The 24,773-nt window shown below is 37.6% G+C and overlaps 1 protein-coding gene across 1 annotated transcript in view; it reads right to left on the minus strand.

Moving 5' to 3' along the window:
* The window catches only part of LOC135231565 (putative serine protease K12H4.7), an 85,607-nt gene that overhangs the window by 55,263 nt on the left and 5,571 nt on the right, over positions 1-24,773 (minus strand). Inside the window, exons 2-4 of the mRNA XM_064287395.1 lie at positions 7,383-7,567; positions 4,016-4,248; positions 2,683-2,818 (exon numbers count right to left, since the gene is read on the minus strand). Coding sequence (XP_064143465.1) covers positions 2,683-2,818; positions 4,016-4,248; positions 7,383-7,567 — 554 coding nt within the window. The remainder of the gene's footprint in view (positions 1-2,682; positions 2,819-4,015; positions 4,249-7,382; positions 7,568-24,773) is intronic.

Genomic DNA, 24,773 nt, shown 5'->3' on the forward strand with positions numbered 1-24,773 from the left:
AAACTGACAAGAGAAAAATAGGAGAGTAAGCAAATAACCCAAATAAGAAATGGGATGGGTGAAATCACAATGGACCCAACTTAAATTAAGAAAAAATGCTAACAGAATACTGCAAAAAATTGTACTCTAACAAGTTTGAAAACCTAGAGTAAATGGACAAATTTCTAGAAACACACTACCTACCTAAAGTAACACTAACAGAGGTTGAATAACTAAATAAACCTATAACAAAAGAACAGATTGAGAATAATTAAACCCCCCAACAACAACAACAAAAAAAAATTCCTGGCCCTGATGGCTTCACTGGGGAATTTCACCAAACTTTCAGAGAGGAGTTAACACCACTACTGCTAAATGTATTTCAGAGAATAGAAAAGAATGAAATACTCCCAAACTCATTCTATGAGGCCAGCATAACCCTGATGCCAAATCCAGGTGGAAAGGAGGAATGTGCCGTAACTAGGGTCACATAACCATGTGCGTATAAGTTTTTGTATGAGAAACTGATCAGAATTGTAAACTTTCACTTAAAGCACAATATAAATAAATAAATAAACAAACAAATAAATAAATACACAAGTATCACTAAAAGCTCCAAGGCTCCAAGTCAGGTGAATAAAATGTTAACTCAAGCTGTAGAATTCTACTTTAATCAGAAATATGAAGCAGTGCATTTGGCTCCTTTGTGCTCAAAATGAAAATAAGGCAATTCCAAGGAAGATCTATGAAAAAAAGATTTCAAATAATGACAGTATCATCAGATTACGAGAGTTGCCTGGTAGGGGAACTACACAAACACACACTCTGTGCAGACTGATACATAGATAAGTTTTAGTCTTCTAACATACTGAATTGAATATATATAGAATTACAATGAGAGCCTTTGTAGTAATTTTCTGTGAATTCATCATTCCGAAATATTTTGGATCCTCTCTCAGGAGCCATGGGCTTTACTCTGTAAATAACAGTCAGTCAGAGAGTAAGGGCAATTGCTAAGAATAAAGCAGGACAGAAGCAAGTAAGGACTGGAGCCAATATTTGAAACTGAATTCCTGTGGGGCCCTGAAAAGAGACCACCTGGGAATAGATGCTGACAAGAGTTTGAAAAAGCAAGAGTGGAGTGATGGGGCTTTCTGGCAATAGAACTTAATTTCTGAATAAAATTTTATAAAATTAATGGGGTCTAATTAAATATATTCGACCCGTAAGAGACTGGAAAAATTTCTTACATTGTAACTTAGAGTCACTGCTTCGAATAATGTAAAAATACATATTGCCTCTAACCCCTAAACAAAATTTTTTTTTAATCCTAGATTTGTGTATTTTGTATGTGTTTACTGCCATTAGTTTACAATTAAATTTATAGTATTCAATTCTCACTTTAGCTAACAATCTGTTTATGCACTTGGGAGAAAAGAGGCTTTGTCAATTTAACTCATTGTCAATATTCCAAGAAGCTCACTAGTTTTCAGTTTTTAAAAATGTAATACAAATAAGTTATTTAACTACTCTAGATTTCCCAACTTACTTAGGAAATACTCAAAAGGGCCATGCATACAGAAAAAGTTTCCCAAATGATTTCAAATGCTCAATATGTTTGGGGTATAATATTGGTAATATACATTACAATTACTTTTCTCCCCAGTCTATGTGTGTGCTGAGGTATATTACAATAGATATTAAAATCACTTAAATGAGAAGACTGAAAAAAAAAAAGTTAGATGACATCTTAGCATTAGCAGAAGTCTCTCAACAATTCTTGACAATTCATGTATTTCCTCTGTCCAATGTATTTAATTTCCACTTAACCACTTAGGAGAGTTAAATGCCCTCAAATAGAATTCACTTCAGGTCAGAAGCCACCAAAATGTTTCTCTAAGTTGAACTTTAGTTAATAATGTTGAAACTAATATCACTCTTAAATATGGTAAGTGCTGATAAATGAAAAGAAAAAATCATTTCCCTAAGACAAAAGGAAAATATACTTTACTTCCTCCATTTTATGAAATGACCTAATGTAAAATTGTAACTACATCAGCAAATTCATAAACCCAATCTCTGTCAAATGATTTCTGGTATGCCATTTCAGAGTATATCTATCTTCTACAAAGGAGTGTTGTATCTACCATATAGAACTTTTACCACTACCATGGAAATTTCTAGTCCAGATCTTAAACAACTATGAAATCCTTATTCAACAGGGGATATAATTCTAAACATAAAAATACTTTTGCTCAGTTCCTGAAATGCTCCAATACCACACAGTGTTTTAGTAGTTCAAACACTGTTGAAAACCATACCATTCTTTGGTTCATGGAAGTGATAAGATTTGTCCTCAGGGCCACCCCTTCTCTTTAGTTGCCTGCAATGCTCCATGGGCAAGTGTTTTAGGGTGGCCCTTGACTGCCCAATGACAATAAAGGTGCCATCCACTCTTTCTTGCCCTCTGGTCTGCACTGCCACCAGTTTTAAAGTGTTCACACAGGCACAGCCACCTATCCTGGATGATCTAGAAGTTGCTAATATAAACAATATACACAAAGAACTAAACTGTTCAAAATCTCCCTTTCTTCCCAGGTAAATGGCCTTCATGTAAGGAAATGACATTAATGGTGTAAATTCAAGTAAATATCAGACTATATTTAGGCACAGACTCTCTCACACAGAAACCAGTCCACTTACATGAAATCATTTTTAAGCCTTCTGTAGTATTTTGGAAATTTCAGTAACTTGATGACTTGACCTAAAGCATCTTTCACTGCTTTTGAACATTCGCTGTTATGAGTGGCCAGAGCGCTGTGAACTCCTTCAAAGTACTCTAAGAAAATGAAAAAGAAAAAAAAAAAAAAAAGGCAGTGGGTTTAGTATAGTTTAATTGTAACCAGTTATATGATTCAAGTTTCCAGTTTCCTCTGTTTTATGACAAAGTTAAGAAACTGCAAAATTAAAGGATTTTGTCAGAAAGCCAAGGAAAGTCACTTTAAACAGAGGCTTATAACCATGCTCTGCAAATCCTGATCTATTAATGAACTGGGACATGGTCTTACTCTTTAAAAGAGGTAGAGAGGGAAATGCCTTGAATTTATAGGTTTCAGATTTTGTCAGACCTGATAAAATTCTATCAAGGCAATAGAAACCTGAATGGTTTCCACTTGAAAAGTTCAAATATTAAAGAACATCTTACCTGGAATGTATCTTTTTTTGGTGGGGGGAGGAGTTAGTTTTGCAAGAAAAAATTAAGTAGAAATTTTATGCTTTCTTCATTTTATTGGGAGCATGTATACTGAGGCCCCAAATTGCCAATCAAGAATATTATCCACTTGGAAAAATCCTAACACCATTAATTATGAATGGTGTATCATAAAGTCAGGTAATAGGAAGCCAATTGAAAGGCAACTTCAAAAGAGGAAATTTTTGTTCTTCAAAAGTAAGAGGTTTCCTTTTACTTCTTTGGAAATAGCTAAATCATGAATTCTTTCACTATCAAATCAATAGCTAAGACTCATCACATCATTTCCACCAATTAAGGAGCTATAACCAACCATAAAGCTGCAAATATGGATACCAACTACCAATGGCAGGTAGCATAGGAATCTCCGGTGGGACCCTGTCCTATGTGCAGGGTGATAAACTCAAGTCAAGTTCAGTGACCCTGTGTTATTTGGCCATGTTTGTTTAAGTAATCACTGACTTACAGATATTTTTGTCATGTATATACACATATACATATATATGTAAATATGTGTGTATATATATGTATATACATACACATGCCTATATATACCATAAACCAAACCAGTTGCCTTCAAGTTGGTTCAGACTCATGATGATTCCATGTATGGCAGAGTATAACTGTGCTCCAAAGGGTTCTTAATGACTGATTTTTCAGAAGTAGATAGCCAGACCTTTCTTCTAAGGTGAATCTGGATGGACATGAACCTCCAACTTTTTGATTATCAGCTCAGAGTGTTAATCATTTGCGCCACCAGGAACTCCCATATACAAATAGACTTACCATAAAAATTAACTTTTACTTTTACTGGTGCACTGCTGCTCACTGCTGCAGCAAACAGGTTGGGGTATTTTATTCTTGACCACACTGCAAGGGAACCGCCATAAGAGCCACCAAATACAACCCACTTATTTTTGATGAGCCCCATTTTCTTTGCTATTTCAGTTCGGAAGTAGGCAATGTCAGCCAAGACTTGCTTGCTTCTGAGGTAGCGAAGGCTGGCAGTACTCAGATCCCTACAATTAAAGCATAAACACACTCTGTTTTGTGACAACAATTAAAGCAGAAAACATGTGGCTTAACAGCAGCTTGACTATGAAGTAAAGATGCATATTTTGCAATCATTTTGAGTATTTGTACCAGGTCAAACTTGACATTTTAATTAGCATAATCTGGGTGACTATGAGACATAAATGCAGGGCCTAGCAATAATTGTTAGCATTGGTCTCATTTTAGTTATGTCATGTCCTCTTGTTACTACTATGAAGTAGCTTCAAATGATTGTCACCACTCATTTGGTGACGTTTCTCCATACATTGAACTGAAGCACAACTATCACATTATTATCCTGACTCAGAAAAAAGCTCATTATTGAAAGGGCTAAAATGTCAGTGATTTAATTGTTTCCAAGACATTAAGAAAACTCATAGTTAATTGTAATGATGCTATTTTCCATTCTTTCTGGTTTGCTGCTGCATCTAAGCAAAGCCTTATTTGTACCTAAGTTTTTTAGCCATACAAAAACTAAGTAAAATTTTTGTTATTTACTTTTTGATGCTGTTTTCTCCAGAGTAAGGTTTCCTACAAACCTGGGATGCTTTCAATTCTTATTGCTAAAAAAAAAAAAAAAAATCTCACTTCCCCTGAATGATGATATAACTAGCTGATTATGAATTTAAAAATAGACAAACAATATAGTACATAGAAGAAACACAATGGCCCACAAATACATGAAAATGTTTAGCTCTTTGTATTACCAAGGTAACACTAATATAAGTATCCCACCCCCCGCCAAAACAACACACATCAAGGAAGATTTGTTTTAGTACTCGGTTTTGGCGCGAATTTAATGAGGTAGGCTCTCTCCTGTACCACTTGTGGAAGTATCCAATGGTAGAATCATTCTGAAAGTAATATGTCTTCATACAATAAGGTCTTCAAGAGGCATAACATTTACCTTTGTTCAGCAATTCTACTAAGAACCTACTGCAGAACCTGCTAATTTTCCTATTATATCCACTCTCCCTTCTATGTTTAGGTAATTAAAGCCCTGGGTTTCATCTGCACACATGGCTCCCAAAATATACACTACATATCCCAGCCACTCTTCCAGCCAGAAGTGGACTTATTAAGTTCAAGCCAATGGGATGGAACACGAAAACTGTAGAGAAGATTTATTGAAATACCTAATCATAGAATTACCCTACTTTCTAATAACCAATTCTAGAGCAAATTCTCAAATCCTTAGGCTCTACCCCAAGTTGCTCAATCAAAGCCCAAATTCTACTATAGATTCTTTATAACACCTTCTTACTGCCATGTACCTCATGAAGTTATTTTGGACAGTGAACAAGTTATTTGCACAAGTTTTTAGTGTTTAAAACTAAAACTGTATTACACTATTGTTATACAGTTATATAACACAAGTTTTTCCATGCTTGAATAGCAAATTACGTCCTTAGACATATTAATATAGAAAGCACAAACTTAAAACTATTTATAGACTATCATAGCATCATTAATACAAAGTCACGCACAAATCAAAATTTCCAGTGAAGAAATGTGTAACTCATGGAATCACTAGAGTGTCAACTTCTACCAAAATTTAAGTGACATGTAATTATAAAATCACATTTGTGGAGTCTCATATTAGAAAGAAGCCAGTGAAACTTTCAACAATTATTTGAAACTGTTTGTCATGATAATTGGTATCAATAATTAAGGCTCATTTAATAAATGTATCATTTCACTGACAGTAATCACATTCTCAGGGTTGTAAGAAACAATGCTTATTTTAAAGAGAATAGGAGACTTTGATACTGGATTTTTCACAACCTTCAGAGGAACTTTTAAACTTCATTCTATTTGCTTGAATTCATATAATGAAGAATCTAATATTTTAATAAAGTAAGCTAAAAGTATCTTTCTACTGTGCTTATGAGGAGCCTATACATCAAGAGGCAGGTGTTCAAACAGAACAAGTGGGTACTGTGTGGTTTAAAGTCAGAAAAGGTGTGCATCAGGGTTGTATCCTTTCAACACACTTATTCAATCTCTATGCTGAGCAAATAATCCAAGAAGCTGGACTACATGAAGAAGGATGGAGCATCAGGATTGGAGGAAGACTCATTAACAACCTGTGCTATGCAGATGACACAATATTGCTTGCTGAAAGTGAATATGGCTTGAAGCGCTTACTGATGAAGATCAAAGACTACAGCCTTCAATATGGATTGTACCTCTAAATAAAGGAAAACAAAAATCCTCACAACTCGACCAATAAGCAACATTATCATAAACAGAGAAAAGATTGAAGTTGTCAAAGATTTCATTTTACTTGGATCTACAATCAACAGCCATGGAAGCAGGAGTCAAGAAATCAAACAATGTATTGCATTAGGCAAATCTGCTGCAGGAAGGATCAGTCCCTGGAGAAGGATATCATGCTTGGTAAAGTATAGGGTCATCAAAAAAGAAGACCCTCAAGCAGATGAATTAACACAGTGGCTACAAAAGAGACTTGAGCATAACAACTATTGTGAGTACGGCACATGACCGGGCAGTGTTTTGATCTGTTGTACTTTGGGTTGCTATGAGTCAGAACAAACTGAATGGCACCTAACAATGACAACTGGGGGAAAAAAAATAATTAATGGCAAGAAAAAGCTATTGAGGCAAAAATTGGCCTCATATTCTTGCTTCTTGCTCTGCTACTTTAGGCTAAAATTTAATATGATATCCAGTTACCTTTGACGAATTGTTTTAAAAAATAGTCACTAGTTTTCCATGGGGACAGTGATTTCCAGGTTATAAAATTGCACTGGAGTAGAAAAAAAGTTAATAGTTATTAACTTCTGTTGAGGTTATTCATTTTGTTGAAGTATGTTCAGCAAAACACAGAGTTTCAACATGAAGTTACAGTACATAAGGCATACATTTTATCCAAAGGAAATTTCATATGAATCTTTTTTATCAAGAACTTTATGCCTAACCTCAACCTCTACCTACAGTATTTCTTTCTTATCATTTGAATTTTCAGATATTCAGCCTCCTGAAAGAGGGACATATTTAGAATCAACATTGCCTTAAAGGAGAGAAAGGATAACAACAGCAAACTGAACAGCCACAAAAAGGAAACCCTTAAACTTACCCTGTCGGCTGGCTTTGTCCATAGAATCTGTGTTCCAGGGCTAAACAGAAGGCACCCAGTCTCTCAGCGTATGTAATCCACGTATAATCCGTTGATACCCAGTTTGTACCGATAGTCATCCACCCTCCAATCATGAGGAATACTGGCCCTCCAGGTTTGTAGAAGGTATTGTTAATGAAATATCTCTGTGAAAGTAAAAATATTCTTGTAGATCACTAACTCACAACGCTTTGCAATTGTTTCTGGTTTCTGAGAACTGGGTGGCAGCATAATTTGGTTTCTCAGGTTTGATTTATGGTCCTGAGATCCCAAGTAAATCAGTGACATCACTCAAGTCACTGTGCCTACGCACTGAACAAATTTTTTTTTTTTTTTTTTTGTGGTAAAATGGACATGACACCAAACTGGCCATTTCAACCATTTTCAAGTGTACGATCCTGTGTATAAATCACACTCACAATGTGCAACCATCACTACTATTTGTGTACATTTCACGGTAATATTTCAAATTCAAATTTAGAATGTGAGATTCTTGTTTGATTTTCTGCTTGTAGCTATTTTCTTATACTCTGAAAGCGTTTGGATTCCTAACAACGTGAACAAAATTATTATTTTTTTATTTATGTAAATAATATATAGTAATACACATATTAGAGTAATAATACCAATATTAAAAAGAACTCTGGTGGTGCAATGGTTAAGTGGTCAGCTCCTAACTGAAAGGTCTGTGGTTCAAACACACCAGCCACTCCCTGGGAGAAATGGAAGCCCACTGCCACATCTTTCTCCCAAGGAGTGCCTGGTGAGTTCAAGCCACTTTTCTTTAGGTTAGCAGCCTAGCCCTTAACCACTGCACCACTATGGCTCCTTCCACATAAAGACTACAGCCTAGGTAACACTTCAGGGCAGTTCTACTCTGCTATAGAGTTGTTAATAGTTGGAATCAACACAGTGGTACACAGAAACATAATAATATTAAGAGTGATGATATGAATGACTTTAGTTGAGTTAGAAGGGGAAGCCAGAGTAGAAAGGAGGAGAGCACTGACACATTTCAGAAACTGGAAACCAATGTCACGAGAAAAATTTGTGCATAAATTTTTGAGTGAGAGATTAATTTGCTCTGTAAACTTCCACCTAAAACACAATTAACAAAACCAAAAAAGAGTGGTAGTATGACTACTGAAAACTGACTTCTTTACAATTGTTTGTGTGTGTATGTATCCTTAAGATACATGCCACAGAGATATCAAGTCAAAGTACTGAGTTCTCTGTTCACGTAAAATAATTATCTCAAGTTAAGCCACAGACTTAATAGACAATTAGCTCTATTTTTTTTCAATTGTTTTATTGGACATATTTACATGGTTCCAAAGCTAAACCTGCAAAGCAAAGTATGTTCAGAGAAAACAGGGATGATTCCTATTTCCTAAACCATTTACTTCATGCACATTGTTTGTAACCATTTTTATTCATTTTTTATTTATTCTTTCATTACTTTTTGTAAAATATATATATATATATATACAGAAATTTTATTTTTCTGCCTTTTATTAAGGTGCCACTTTGCAATTTTCATGCAAAATCATATCTTGGAGATAATTACATAGTAGTATATTAAGATGTCGAAATGTTCGTTACTCCGTTTTACAACTACGTGGTATTTTCTAGTGTGAGTGTACCTTCATAATTAAACTAGTATTCTATTAATGAACATTTGATTTATTTTCCGTGAGTTCCAATTCTAAATGCTGCTGCAATGAATAGTTTGTGCCTATATCTTTTCATATTTTTCCTAGTGTATCCTTGAGATACATATTTTTCCTAGTGTATCCTTGAGATAGATTCATGAAAGAGGATGTAATTATGCTAAACTTTGCTAAATTCTTCTCTAAAAAAGGTTGTATAACTTTTTTAATTCCTGCTTGGTATGTATGAGAGTGCCTATTAACCAGAAGCCTAGCCAATAGAGTAGGTCATTAAGCTAGAAAAATGGTAATGGGAAGCAGTTCATGACTGTGACCAATGCTTTTCCTAAGAGTTCAAAAAAACGAAGAACCAAAAAAAATTCAGGAACTTAAATTAAAATCTCTCTATAAACAAGAGATCAGAACACATAATGAAAAATAACATGAAAACTAGAGCGGCCATGATCAGAATATAAGTAGAAGGATAAAAAAATTTGGAAAGAAAATTAAAACTGGGTGAAATAAGACAACAGACACTCAACACGTGTAACTGGTGACTTTAAAGAATGAAAATTAATATATAGGAAAAATATATGATTCAAAGAATGCTATAGAATAAATAGGCTGTGTTTGAGGAAAAACTGATATCAACTTGTCCACACCAAGATGTGTCCCAGGAAATTTTATTTACTTCAAAGACAAAGAAAAGATCCTTCAAGCATTGAGGTGAAAAGTCCCATGTAAGGAAGTATATATTTGGCTGGAATCCACATGCTACACAGCAAAATGCAATGCTAAATGAGAGTTTAACAGTGCATATGGACTCAGGGAAGAAAACTGACAGCAAGAATCATATACCTAGCCATTCAGACGTCACACAAGTATAATTATTATAAGCCCTTCTTTAATAATCTGTTGTGACAAAAGGACTGGGAGTAAAAAATTATCTGTTTACATACAATACTAAGCCTAAAACAACCTTGAGGTTATGGTTATTAAATAGAATGAAATGTTACGAAATATAAAAATTAGAAACATACGCTGACCAAAAATGAGAAAATGCAGGACAGAATTTCAAGTTTATGTGGAATCTAGAATTTCTGAATTCATGGAGGCTAGATAAACCCTTGAAACTATTGCCCTGAGGTAATCCTTAAGCCTCAAATAAAAAATACTCCCTGAAGTCTTCTTAAAACCAAAAAAAAAAAAACAATAGATAAACCCTTGAAACTATTGCCCTGAGGTAATCCTTAAGCCTCAAATAAAAAATACTCCCTGAAGTCTTCTTAAAACCAAAAAAAAAAAAAACAATAGTTGAGCTTAATTAGTGAAGTATGTCTGCCTTGAGAATTATGGTCTCTTAAGATCTATCAATATGAGATTAAATTGTCCAAAAAAAAAAAGAAAACAAGCCAAACCTACTGCTGTCGAGTCAATTCTGACTCACAGAGATTACAGGACAGAGTAGAACTGCCCCATAGTGTTTCCAAGGAATGCCTGGCGGATTCGAACTGCTGACCTCTTGGTTAGCAACCATAGCACTTAACCACCACACCATCAGGGTTTCCCAAATTTTCAAAAGCACCTCCAAATATTAAACGGGAATCTTGGAGGGAAGGGAAATATGTTAATGGAGGAGGAACAATCCAGAAAAGGAGGGTGAGAATAGTTGCAAAACCAGAAGAATGGAATCAAAGTCACTGAATTGTACGTGTAGAAACTGTTGAACTGTTGTATGTCTGTGTATACTCGCAACAACAACAAAATACATAAAATAAATTACAAACAATAAAGAAACATGGCTATAACATCACTAACAAAAATGGGAATATAAAGAGCAAAGGTGGAAAGTTATAGTGCAAAAGAGGAAGGGCTTCTTTTATAAAGTCATAACGAGAATGTTCCTCAGGAAAAACTGATATCAATTTGTGCACTCAAAGATGTGTCCCAGGAAATCTTTTTTACTTTAAAGAAAAAGAAACGATCCTTTCAACCCTGAGGCTACAAGTCCCATGTAAGAAGTTATATATTTGGCTGGACATAACCAGCTACATAGCAATATGCAATGCTAGATGAGAGTTTAACAACGCATAAAGTCATAAAGAGAAGCACTAAGAATAATAATGTTTCATTGTTGTTAGGTGCAGTCCACATGGTTCCAACTCCTAGTGATCCTATGTACCAGAGAACAAAACACTGCCCAGTCCTGTGCCATCCTTGCAATCATTGCTATGTTTGAGCCCATTGTTGCCGACACTGTGTCATTCTGTCTCCTTGAGGGTCTTCCACTTTTTTGCTCACTCTCTACTTTACCAAGCATGGTGTCCTTCTCTAGGCATTGGTCCTTTCAGATAATATATCCAAAGTACATGAGATGGAGCCTCCCCATTCTCACTTCTAAGGTGCCTTCTGGCTGTAGTACTTTAAGACAGATTTGTTCATTCTTCTGGTTGTCCATAATATACTCAATATTCTTTGCCAACACCATAATTTAAAGGCATTGATTCTTCTTTGGTCTTCGTTATTTGTTGTCTAGCTTTTGCATGCAGATAAGGCAATTGAATATACCATGCTTGGGTAAGGCATACCTTAGTCCTCAAAGTGACTTCTTTGTTTTTTAATATTTTAAAGAAGTCTTTTGAAGCAGGTTTGTCTTTGATTTCTTGACTGCTGTTTCCATGATTGTTTATCCAAGTAAAATGAAATTCTTGACAACTTCAGTCTTTTCTCCATTTATCATGATGTTGCTTACTGGTCCAGTGGTGAGGATTTTTGTTTTATTTATATTGACGTGTAATCCATACTGGAGGATCTAGTCTTTAATCCTCATCAGTTAGTGCTTCAAGTCTTCCTCACTTTCAGTAAGCAAGATTGTGGGATCTGCAGGTTATTAATGAACATTCCTACACATAACCAGTCAAAATTGAGTTTATCGAAATACCTTTTTTTTTTTCCTTTGGAACCATATAAATACACTAAGTAATCATAAAACAAAAAAAATATTTTTTATAAAGCCAATTTTAAAAATAATAAAATGAAACAAACACAAATTGTATCTGATTAGCACATAACCACTATCATGGATTGAATTGAGTCCCCCAAAAATATGTGTCGACTTAGTTAGGCCATGATTCCCAGTATTGTGTGGTTGTCCTCAATTTTATTATTCTAATTTTATGTTAAAAAGGATTAGGGTGGAATTGTAACAGCCTTACTAAGGTCACATCCCTGATCCAATGTAAAGGGAGTTTCCCTGGGGTGTGGCCCACATCACCTTTTATCTCTCAAGAGATAAAAAGGAAAGGGAAGCTAGCAGATGGGGGCACCTCATACTGCCAAGAAAGAAAAACTAGGAGCAGACCATGTCCTTTGGATCCAGGGTTCCTACAAGGAGAAACTCCTAGTCCAGGGGAAGATTGACAAGAAGGACCTTCCTCCAGAGCTGAAAGAGTGAGAAAGCCTTCCCCTGGAGCTGATGCCTGAATTTGTACTTCTAGCCTACTCGACTGTGAGAAAATAAATTTATCCTGTTAAAGCCATCCACTTGTGGTATTCCTATTATAGCAGAACAAGATAACTAAGACAGAGTTTGGTACTGAGAGAGTGGAGTACTGCTCTAACCGATACCTAAAATGTGGAAGCAGTTTTGAAACTGTGAATGGATAGACAACTCAGAAGGAAGTGAGAAGAACTATTAACACCTGAGAAGGCACAGATGGTGAGAAATAGCAGCAGAGGACCAGCAGCAGCAGCAAACCTGTAGAAGCAGAACCAAGAGACCAGTGCCAGGCAGTGCTGGAGCCTTTCCACAGAGTCAGAGAGCTGAGTGACTCTGCACAGGAGGCTCCCTGATGGAGCAGGGTGCCTCCAGGCACCTACTGGTGGAGCTACTGAGCTTTGGAACTCTTGCTCCAGCAGGGCAGATGTGGATGTGAGGCCTGAGGGCTGAGAAGCCAAGAAACAAAGGAAGCTGAGCTGCCTCAGTCTCAAAAGCTATGGCCACAACCTCTCGGTTTCAAACATTGGAGCCATGACCTCTCGTATTTCTAAGGGTGGAGTTGCCACAAAGAATGACCAGGAGAACTATGCACGTAAAACCAAGGAGGCAGAGTTGCCTTCCCTGTGGGCCTGGAAGGCACTGCTGAAGCCTAGGGCCAAGGGGCCTGCACTCAGAATCCAGACAGTGTGGCCAACACCTAGAGTCTAGAGGGCAGGGCCATTGTCATGAATGGTCTCAGAGAACAGAGGATTCTTTCAAAGCCTCTAGGGCTAATGTGATGTGTTCTGCTGACTTCCTTGGTGACTGTTATGCATTCTTTCCCTCCAATTTCTCCCATTTGTAATGGAAATCTCTAGCTTGTGCCTGTTCTGCCACTGTACTTTGGAAGCAGATAACTTGTATTCTAGATTTCACAGATAAAGAAGAATTTATCAACTTGAAGCTGATTAAAGACTTTTACTATGATATGATGGGGTGAAAGTGTTTTACATGTGGCAAGGGCATGAATTTTTGGGGGTCAAAGGGCAGAGTGTCATGGATTGAATTGTGTTCCCCACAAAACATGTGTCCACTTGGTTTAGCCATGATTCCCAGTATTGTTAGGTTGTCCTATACTTTGTGATTGTAATTTTATGTTAAAAGGACTAGGGTGAGATTGTAATACCCTTACTAAGGTCACATCCCTGATCCAATGTAAAGGGAATTTCCCTGGAGTGTGGCCTGCACCACCTTTTTTTACAAGAGATAAAAGTAAAGGGAAGCAGAGAGACAGGGTCAAGATGGCAGAGTAGCCAGAGCTTCTGATGAAGCCTCTTACAACAAAGACCAAAAAAACAAGTGAAATGATTATATTTTTGACAAGCTAGGAGCCCTTCATCAAAGGCAAAGTTAAAAAATGGACTGAGCGGCAGCAGAGGGAAAGACGGTTCAGAAGCAGAGAGGAGTTGCTGGACCTAAATCGCCTGGAGCCCTCAGGCACCATTCTCAGGAGTGACTGCGGCTGGGCACTAGACCCAGTTTTCTCAGGGAAAAGCAACCAGCCGCACAGCTTACTTACACCTCTGAAACCAGAGAAGAATGGTGCTCTCAGCAAAAGTTAAGTGCTTGCATATATTTTACTGCACCCCCAGCCCCCAAGGCAGCTTCAGTGGCCGTTGATTTCTCTTGGACTGAGATAGGTCCAGAAACCCTGGTGGTGTAGTGGTTAAGTTCTACAGCTGCTAACCAAAAGATTAGCAGTTCGAATCCACCAGGTGCTCCTTAGAAACTCTATGGGGCAGGTCTACTCTGTCCTATAGGGTTGCTATGAGTTGGAATCAACCTGATGGCAGTTGGTTTGGTTTTTATTGGCAAATAGGTCCGGCTGCGTGCCCTGAGCCATTCTCCTGTCTTGGAGAAGGAATAAATTCACAATTCCGGGAAAAGATAATCTGCCAGCTCCACTAACATGGAGAGCTCAGGACAGAAGCGGCTCCTGTCCAGGCATAAATGGTCCCTGGACTTGGAATAGTTTTCCCCCTTGCTTGGACCTATGAGGGCCTAATTCAGGAGAATAGGCCCTTGTTGGCAGACTGCAATTGTTTCAGCTGTGCGGTGGAGAGGCGGGTGTTTGATGTTTTCACTGCTTTGCCTATTAAACAGGATCATCACCTACCCACATCAGGGCCCTAAGGACTGGTGGCTGCACTCAGGTCACCCAGCCATCCACAAGAGGGGCCCAAGGATAACTGGTACCTCCCAGTCGTTATAACCAAAAGAATTGGTTGCACATGGTCTGTCTACTGAATCCACCCACCTGTGTGCTCTAGGGAACAGGGACACACTATTCTCACAGACATTCAGGGGATGGTTATCACATCCCGCCCTTATTCAGAGAGTGACCCCTTGCTGCAACCAGATACTGGTACCTACACTAATCACCCCTGCCCCTCTAAGACTGTAGAACAGAGTCTGTACCACACACCTGATGACCAACTACCAGAACACCTGAGCTCAATCCATACAAGAAAAGTGAATGGACTCTAGGCTGACATACCTGGTAACAGCTCTAGCCACCTGGTGACAGGACATTAGAGTCTCAAAGGTGAAAATAATCAAGCTAGCTCATTCAAGCAACCCATCTGGGCATATCAAAACAAAACAAAGGCAAAAGCTAGGATACAGTAACCATACATAAAATAAACTAATACAACAACATGTAGACGGCTCAGAGACAACAGTCAATATCAAATCACATAGAAAAGAAGACCGTGACCACTTCAACAAGCTCTCAAAACAAAGAATCAAGGGATCTTCTGGACAAAAGTACCTTCCTGGAAATTACCAGACACAGAATATAAAAGACTAATATACAGAACTCTTCAAGACATCAGGAATGAATTCAGAAAGGAGATTAGACAATAACCATAACAAGCCAAGGAACACACAGATAAAGCAGCTGAAGAAATTAAAAAGGCTTTCAAGAACATAATGAAAAATTTAATAAGCTGAAAGAATCCATAGAGAGACACAAATCAGAAATTCAGCGGACTAACAATAAAATTACAGAAGACAATTCAATAGAAAGAGGAGCAGAGCTGAGCAAGTGGAAGGCATAATTGGTGAGATTGACGATAAAGCACTTGTCACCAGTATATTTGAAAAAGAATCAGATAAAAGAATTTAAAAAAATGAAGAAAACTTAAGAATCATGAGGGACTCTATTCAGAGAAATAACCTATGAGTGATTGGAGTACCAGAACAGGGAGGGCTAACAGAAAATACGGAGAGAATTATTGAATATTTTTGGCAGAAAACTTCCTGGATATCGTGAAAGATGAGACAGTATCTATCCAAGATGCTCATCAAACTCCACAAAGGGTAGATCTTAAAAGAAAGTCACCAAGACATATTATAATCAAACTTGTCAAAACCAAAGATAAAGAAAGAATTTTAAGAGCAGCTAGGGATAAACAAAAAGTCACCTACAAAGGAGAGTGAAAAGGAATAAGCTCGGACTACTTGGCAGAAGCCATGTAGGCAAGAAAGCGATGCGATGACTTATATAAGGTACTGAAGGGAAAAAAATGCCTTCCAAAAATCATATCCAGCAAAACTGTCTCTCAAATATGAAGGCAAAACTAGGACATTTTCAGATAAATGGAACTTTAGGGAATTCGTAAAAACCAAACCAAAACTAAGTGGAATACTAAAAGGAGTTCTCTGCTTAGAAAATCAATAATATTAGATATTGACCCAGGACTAGAACACCGAAGAGAGCAATCAGATGTCAACCCAGATAGGAAAGTCACAAAAATAAATCAATATAAAAAAACCCAGGAAAACAGTAATGTCATTATGTAAAAGAAGACAACATTAAAACAATAACAAGGGACTAAGAAATGTAGTCATAGATCTTTCATATGGAGAGGAAGACAGGGCAATATAAAGAAATAAAAGTTAGGTTTAAACTTAGAAAAATACGGGTAAATATTAAGGTAACCAGAAAGGAGATGAACAATCCAACTCATTAAATGAAATACAGGAAAAAAATAGAGACTCAGCAGAAACAAAATCAACAGCAACGAATAAGAGGAAAAGACAATATATAAAGATAAACTACTCAGCACAAAAAATTAAGTGGGGAAAAAGAAACTATAAACAACACACACACACAAAAATCAAAATGAGAGCACTAAACTCATAAAAAAAAAAAAAAAACCTACCCCTAATTACACTGAATGTAAATTGACTAAGTGCATCGATAAAGAGATAGTGACAGAATGGATGAAAAACCAAGATCTGTTTTTATGCTGCCTAGAAGACACACACCTTAGACTCAGAGACACAAACAAACTAACATTCAAAAGATGGAAAAAATATATATAAAGGAAACAACAATCAAAAAAGAGCAGGAGTGGCAATATTAATTTCTGACAAAATAGATTTTAAAGTTAAATCCATCAGAAAGGATAAGGAAGGATGCTATATAATGATTAAAGGGAAAATATACCAGAAGGATACAACCATATTAAATGTTTATGCACCCAATGACAGGGCTGCAAGACACATAAACACTGACAGCACTGAAAAGTGAGATAGACAGCTCCAACATTATAGTAGAAGACTTCAACACACCACTTCTGGTGATGGGCAGATCATCCCGAAAGAAACCCAATAAAGGCACGAAAGCTGTAAATGCAACGACCAACAAACTTGACCTCATAGACATATACAGAACACTCCACACAACAGAAGCCCAGTATACTTGATTTCACAATGTGCAGGGAACATTCTCTAGAATAGACCACATGTTAGTTCATAAAGCAAGTCTTAGCAGAATTGAAAACATGGAAATATCACAAAGCATGTTCTCTGACCACAAGGGCATAAAAGTAGAAATCAATAAGAGAAAAAGCAGGGAAAAGAAATCAAACACTTGGAAACTGAATAATACCCTGCTTAAAAATGACTGGTTATAGAAGACATCAAGGATGGAATTAAGAAATTCATAGAATCCAATGAAAATGAAAACACTTCCTATCAGAACCTTTGGAACACAGCTAAAGCAGTGCTCAGAGGTCAATTTATATCAATAAATGCAGACATACAAAAAGAAGAAATAGGCCAAAATCAAAGAATTATCCCTACAAATCGAACACATAGAAAAAGAGCAACAAAAGAAACCCTCAGGCACAAGAAGAAAGCAAATAATAAAACTTAGAGCAGAATTAAATAAAATGAGGAACAGAAAAACAATTGAAAGAGTTAACAAGACCAAACCATGGTTTTTTGAAAAAAATTAATAAAATTGGTAAACCATCAGCAAAACTGACAAAGGACAAACAGTAGAGGAAGCAAATAACCCAAGTGAGAAATGAGATGGGCAAAATCACATCAGACCCAACTGAAATTAAATGAATCATATCAGATTACAAGAAAAATTGTACTCTAATAAATTTGAAAATCTAGAAAAAATGGATGAATTTCTAGAAACACACTACCTACCTAAACTAACACAAACAGAGGTAGAACAACTAAATAAAACCATAACAAAAGAAGAGATTGAAAAGGTAACCCAGAAACGCCTAACAACAACAACAAAAATCCCTGGCCCGGACAGCTTCCCTGAAGAGTTCTACCGAACATTCAGAGAAGAGCTAACACCACTACTACTAAAGGCATTTCAGAGCATAGAAAAGGATGGAATACTCCCAAACTCATTCTATGAAGCCAGCATATCCCTGGTACAAAAACCAGGTAAAGACACCACAAAAAAAGAAAATTACAGATCTATATTCCTCACGAACTTAGATGCAAAAATCCTCAACAAAATTCTAGCCAATAAAATTCAAAAATGTATCCAAAAAATAATTCGCCATGACCAAGTGGGATTCATACCAGGTATGCAGGGATGGTTCAACATTAGAAAAACAATTAATGTAATCCATCTTATAAATAAAACAAAAGACAAGAATCACATGATCTTATCAATTGATGCAGAAAAGGCATTTGACAAAGGTCAATACCCATGCATGATAAAAACTCTCAGCAAAATAGGAATAGAAGGAAAATTCCTCAACATAATAAAGGGCATTTATACAAAGCCAGCAGACAACATTATCCTAAATGGATGGAGTCAAAAAGCATTCCCCATGAGATCAGGAACCAGACAAGGATACCCTTTACCACCACTCTTATTTACCGTTGTGCTAGAGATCCTAGCCAGAGCAATTTGGCTAGGTAAAGGAATAAAGGGCATCCAAGTTGGTAAGGAAGAAATAACAGTATCTCTATTTGCACATGACATGATCTTATACACAGAAAACTCTAAAGAATCCTCAAGAAAACTACTGAAACTAATAGAAGAGTTCAGCAGATTATCAGGATATAAGATAAACATTAAAAAATCAGTTGGATTCCTCTACAGCAACAAAAGAACATCGAAGAGGAAATCACTAAGTCAATACCATTTACTGTAGCTCCCAAGAAGATAAAATACATAGGAATAAATCTTACCAGAGACATAAAAGACCTATACAAAAAAAAGTACAATACATTACTGCAAGAAACCAAAAGAGACTTATATAAGTGGAAAAACATACTTTGCTCATGGATAGGCAGACTTAACGTTGTAAAAATGTCTATTCTACCAAAAGCAATCGATAGATACAATGTAATTCTGATCCAAATTCCAACGACATTTTTTAATGAGATGGTGAAACAAATCACCAACTTCATAAGAAAGGGAAAGAGGTCCCAGAGAAGTAAAGCATTACTGAAAAAGAGGAAAAAAGTGGGAGGCCTCACTCCACTTGATTTTAGAACTTATTACAGTGCCACAGTAGTCAAAACAGCCTGGTACTGGTACAAGAACAGATACATAGACCGATGGAACAGAATTGAGAATCCAGACATAAATCCATCCACGTATGAGCAGCTGACATTTGACAAAGGCCCAAAGTCAGTTAAATGGGGAAAAGACAGTCTGTTTAACAAATGGTGCTGGGATAACTGGCTTTTATTTTTATTACCCAACTGCAAAAAAAGGAAATAAGACCCACACCTCACACCATGCACAAAAACAAACTCAAAATGGATCAAAGACAAATATAAAATCTAAGATGGTAAAGATAATAGAAGAAAAAATATGGACAGTGCTAGGACCCCTAATACATGGCACCAACAGTATACAAAACATTACTAACAATGCAGAAGAGAAATTAGATAACTGGGAGCTCCTAAAAATCAAACACCTATGCTCATCCAAGACTTCACCAAAAGAGTAAAATGATTACCTACAGACTGGGAAAAAGTTTTAGCTATGACATTTTCCGATCAGTCTCTGATCTGTAAAATCTACATGATACTGCAAAAACTCAACTGCAAAAAGACAAATAACCCAATTAAAAAATGGGCAAAGGCTATGAACAGGCACTTCACTAAAGAAGGCATTCAGGTAGCTAACAGATACATAAGGAAATGCTCACCATCAATAGGCATTAGAAAAATACAAATCAAAACCACAATGAGATTCCATCTCACTCCAACAAGTCAGCCATTAATCCAAAAAAATACATAATAATCAATGTTGGGTAGGTAGTGGAGAGACTGGAACACTTATACACTGCTGGTGGAAATGTAAAATGGTACAACCACTTTGGAAATCGATTTGATGCTTCCTTAAAAACTAGAAATAGATCTACAATATGGTCCAGCAATCCCACTCCTTAGAATATATCCTAGAGAAATAAGAGCCTTTACACAAACAGATATATGCACACCCATGTCCATGGCAACACTGTTCAGAGTAGCAAAAAGATGTAAGCAACCAAGGTTCCCATCAATTGATGAATGGAAAAGTCAATTATGGTGTGTTCACACAATGGAATACTATGCATCGACAAAGAACAATGATGAATTCGTGAAACATTTCATAACATGGAGGAAGCTGGAAGGCTTTATTCTGAGTGAAATTAGTTGCAAAAGGACAAATATTGTATGAGACCACTACTATAAGAACTTAAGAAATAGTTTAAACAGAGAAGAAAATATTCTTTGATGGTTATGAGAGTGGGGAGGGAGGGATGAGGAGGGTTTTCAGTAATTAGATAGTAGATAAGATCTACTTTAGGTGAAGGGAAAGACAACACCCAGTACAGGAGAGGTCAGCACAACTAGACTAAACCAAAAGCAAAGAAGTTTCCTGAATAAAGTGAATGCTTCTACAGCCAGTGTAGCAGGGTTGAGCGTTTGGGGGCCATAGTTTTAGGGGACATCTAAGTGAATTGGCATAATAAAATCTATTAAGAAAACATTCTGCATTCCACTTTGGAGAGTGATATCTGAGGTCTTAAACACTAGCAAGTGGCCACCTAAGATAGGTACATCAATTGGTCTCAACCCACCTGGAGCAAAGGAGAATGAAGAACACCAAAGACACAAGGTAATTATGAGCCCAAGAGACAGAAAGTGCCTCGTAAACCAGAGACTACTCAGCTGATTACTGCCATGACAGACAACACAACAGAGAACCCCTGAGGGAGAGGCAGAGCAGTGGGGTGCAGACCTCAAATTCTCGTAAAAAGACAAGACTTAATGATCTGACTGAGACTAGATGGACCCTGGAGGTCATGCTACCCAGACTTTCTGTTAGCCCGAGACAGGACCCGTTCTCAAAGCCACCTCTTCATGTAGGCATTGGACTGGACTATGGGAAAGAAAATGATACTGGTGAAGAGTGAGCTTCTTGGATCAAGAAGACACATGGGACTATGTGGGCACCTCCTGTCTGAAGAGGAGATGAGAGGGCAGAGGAGGTCAGAAGCTGGCCGAATGGACACCAAAATAGAGAGTGGAGGGAAAGAGTGTGCTGTCTCATTCAAGGGAGAGCAACTAGGCGTACACAGCAAGATGTATATAATATTTTTTTTATGACAGACTGAGTTGATTCGTAAACTTTCACTTAAAGCACAATAAAAATTAAAAAAAAAAAAAAAGTATGGGAAGCAAACAGAGAGGGGGGACCTCATACCACCAAGAAAAGAAGTACAGGGAACCAAGCACATTCTTTGGACTCAGGCTTCCTATGTGGAGAAGCTCCTAGTCCAAAGGAAGATTGATGACAAGGACCTTCTTCCAGAGCTGACAGAGGGAGAAAGACTTCTCCTGGAGCTGATGCCCTGAATTTAGACTTCTAGCCTACTAGACAGTGAGAAAGTAAATTTATCTTAGTTAAAGCCATCCACTTGTAGTATTTCTGTTATAGCAGCACTAGATAACTAAGATAACCACACAGAGAGGAACAAGTCTAAGTGACTGAAAAGTCAGTAACTTAACCATACATCTGAAGTAGAATCAACCTCTTAGACAAATAGACAGCCAAATAAATTTTTAAAAATCTTCCAGTGATTATATTTTTGGTGGCAGGGTTGGTATTATTATTCTGAGACTGATGTGTAATACAAGGTAAAGAAAATGAGCGACTGTGTAATTTTCTAAATCTATTATCCTTAATGCCCTTTTAAAATCTGGTGAATAAAGAGAACGAGTCAAGCATTTATAATGTCTTGTCAATACAAATTATATCACCATGTAACCAAATAACAAATGAGAGGGACTTCTTCTATATACATATTCCATCTAATAAATGAAGAATGATAAAATTAATATAATTTTGCAACCTACAATATAAATTAATAGATCTAGGCATTGGGCATCAACAGTTTCTACGGCAATATGAATTAAAAAAAAAATCAGGCATTTCATATCTCTACATGAAAGAACTTTCAATTATTAAGTAGACTTGCTTCCCTGCTCCTGCAGAAATAAAACAAAAAAAAATCTGAATTTGATCAACCCTAAACTTCCAACACAGTGGTTAAGAGCTCAGGCTGCTAACCAAAAGATCTGGAGTTCAAATCCACCAGCTAGTCCTTGGAAACCCTATGGGGCAATTCTACTCTGTCCTATAGGGTTGCAAAGAGTCAGAATCAACTCAATGGCAATAGATTTTGGGTTTGAGTTTATAGTTTCTGCAACCAATTTATAGAAAACTTATGCAACTCCAAAAGCAAACAAACAAAAATAATAATAATTGAAAATATCCCCCCAAAACTAACTGGTTCAGGAAAGAATGGCATGTTAGCTCAATGAAATATCCTGAAACCAAAAACCAAATCAGTTGCCATCAAGTCAATTCTGACTCATGATAACCCCATTAGTGTCTGTGTAGAACTGTACCCCATAGGGTCTTCAAGGCCCTGACCTTTTCAGACAGATAGGGTTTACTGTGCTGGTGGAATAAAAGAGCTATTAAAGATTATCATCTAGAAATTGCGTAAACAGGAACCACACCCTGTCAACATGAGATAAGGTTGAAAGGACCAGTGAATTTCTATCTCCTTTTTTCCTTAGTATAGTGTCGCTGTGACTCGGAATCTACTCAAAGGCAATGGGTTTGGTTTGGTTTTGGTTTCTTAGTGTTTTTCCAGCAGAAGAAAAAAGTGTGACTGCTGTTTAACCTTCCTTAGCCCTCCAAAGATGTCAATGTAGTGCCAAAGATCTGTGCGCTTGTGCTATATATATCCCATAAAAAATGATGCCACGGGTTGCAAAGAGGACTCCATCTTGAATATCAGCGTGTTCTGTCTTGTTTTCCAGATGCACAGGCAACCTAATTACCATGCACCACCATTCTGAGAAGCACTCACCCCCTTGAAAGAAGCCCACTAAATATTCATTACTCTGGTGTATCCACCCAACCCATATAAGCCCTAGTCTTGGGTCTTAGTCATCCAGTGCTGCCATAACAGAAATACAAGTGGATGGCTTTAATGAAGAGAAATTTATTTTCTCACATTCTAGTAGGTCACAAGTCCAAATTCAGGGCGTTGGTTCCAGGGGAAGGTTTTCTCTCTCTGTCGGCTCTGTAGGAAAATCTTTGTCCTCAGTCTTCTCCTGGTCGGGAGCTTCTCAGGTGCAGGGATCCCGTGTCCAAAGAACTCGCTCTGCTCCTGATGCTGCTTTCTTGGTGGTATGAGGTCCCCAACTTTCTGTTTGCTTCCCTTTATCTCCTGAGAGATAAAAGGTGGTGTAGGCCACACCCCAGGGAAACTCCCTTTACCTTGGATCAAGGAGGTGACCTGAGTAAGGGTGGTGTTACAACCCCACCCTAATCTTCTCAACACAAAATTGCAATCACAAAATGGAGGACAACCACACAATACTGGGAATCATGGCCCAACCAAGTTGTTACACACATTTTTGGGGGGACATAATTAAATTCATGACATTCTACCCTTTGGCCCCACAAAATTCACATCCTTGCAACATGCAAAATATATTTATCCCATCATATCATAGCAAAAGTCTTAACTCCAAGTCCGAAGTCCAAAAATTCCTCTTCATCTATGAAATCTAGTATACAAGTTATCTGCTTCCAAGGGTACAATGGCAGAACAGGCACGAGTAGACATTTCCACCACAAATGGGAGAAACCGGAGGGATGAAGGGATGACAGGCACCAACCAAGTGAGCAGAACACTTTACATTAGCCCTCAAAGCTTCAAAAATAATCCTCTGTTCTCTAAGACAATTTATACAATGGCCCTGCCCTCCAGACTCCAGGTATTGGCCACACTGTCTGGGTTCTGAATGGAGGCCCCTCGGCCCTGGGCTTCAGCTCTGCCTTCCAAGCTCTCTGGGACCACAACTCTGCTTCCTTGGCTTTAGGTGCACTATTCCTCTAGTCGATTTGAGTGGAAACTCCATTCTTAGGAACACCAGAGGCCTTGGCTCCACCCTTTGAAACTCCTGAGGTCATAGCCATACCTTCTGAGACTGAGGCAGCTTGGCTTCTTGTGTTCCTTGTCTCTTCAGCTTCTGTTTCCTGGTTTCTTGGCCTCTTGGCTCCTTGAGCCTCATGCCTACATCTGCCCTGCTGGGGCAAGTGTTCTAAAGCTCAGTAGCTCCACCGATAAGTGCCCAGAGGAACCCCACTCCACCAGGAAGCCTCCTGCACACAGGTACTCAGCTCTCTGTCTCCAAGGGTCAGCTCCAGAGCCATCTCGGGACAGTCTCCTGGTTCTAAGACAGATAGGGTTAACTTTGCTGGCAGAACAAAAGAGTTGTTAGAAGATTACCATCTAGAAGTTTGGTAAACAGGAACCACACCCTGTCGACATGAGATAAGGCTGAAACAACATGAGATAAAGCTGAACTACT

The sequence above is a fragment of the Loxodonta africana genome, chromosome 6 (assembly GCF_030014295.1).
Source record: "Loxodonta africana isolate mLoxAfr1 chromosome 6, mLoxAfr1.hap2, whole genome shotgun sequence".
In the NCBI taxonomy this organism is placed as follows: Eukaryota; Metazoa; Chordata; class Mammalia; order Proboscidea; family Elephantidae; genus Loxodonta; species Loxodonta africana.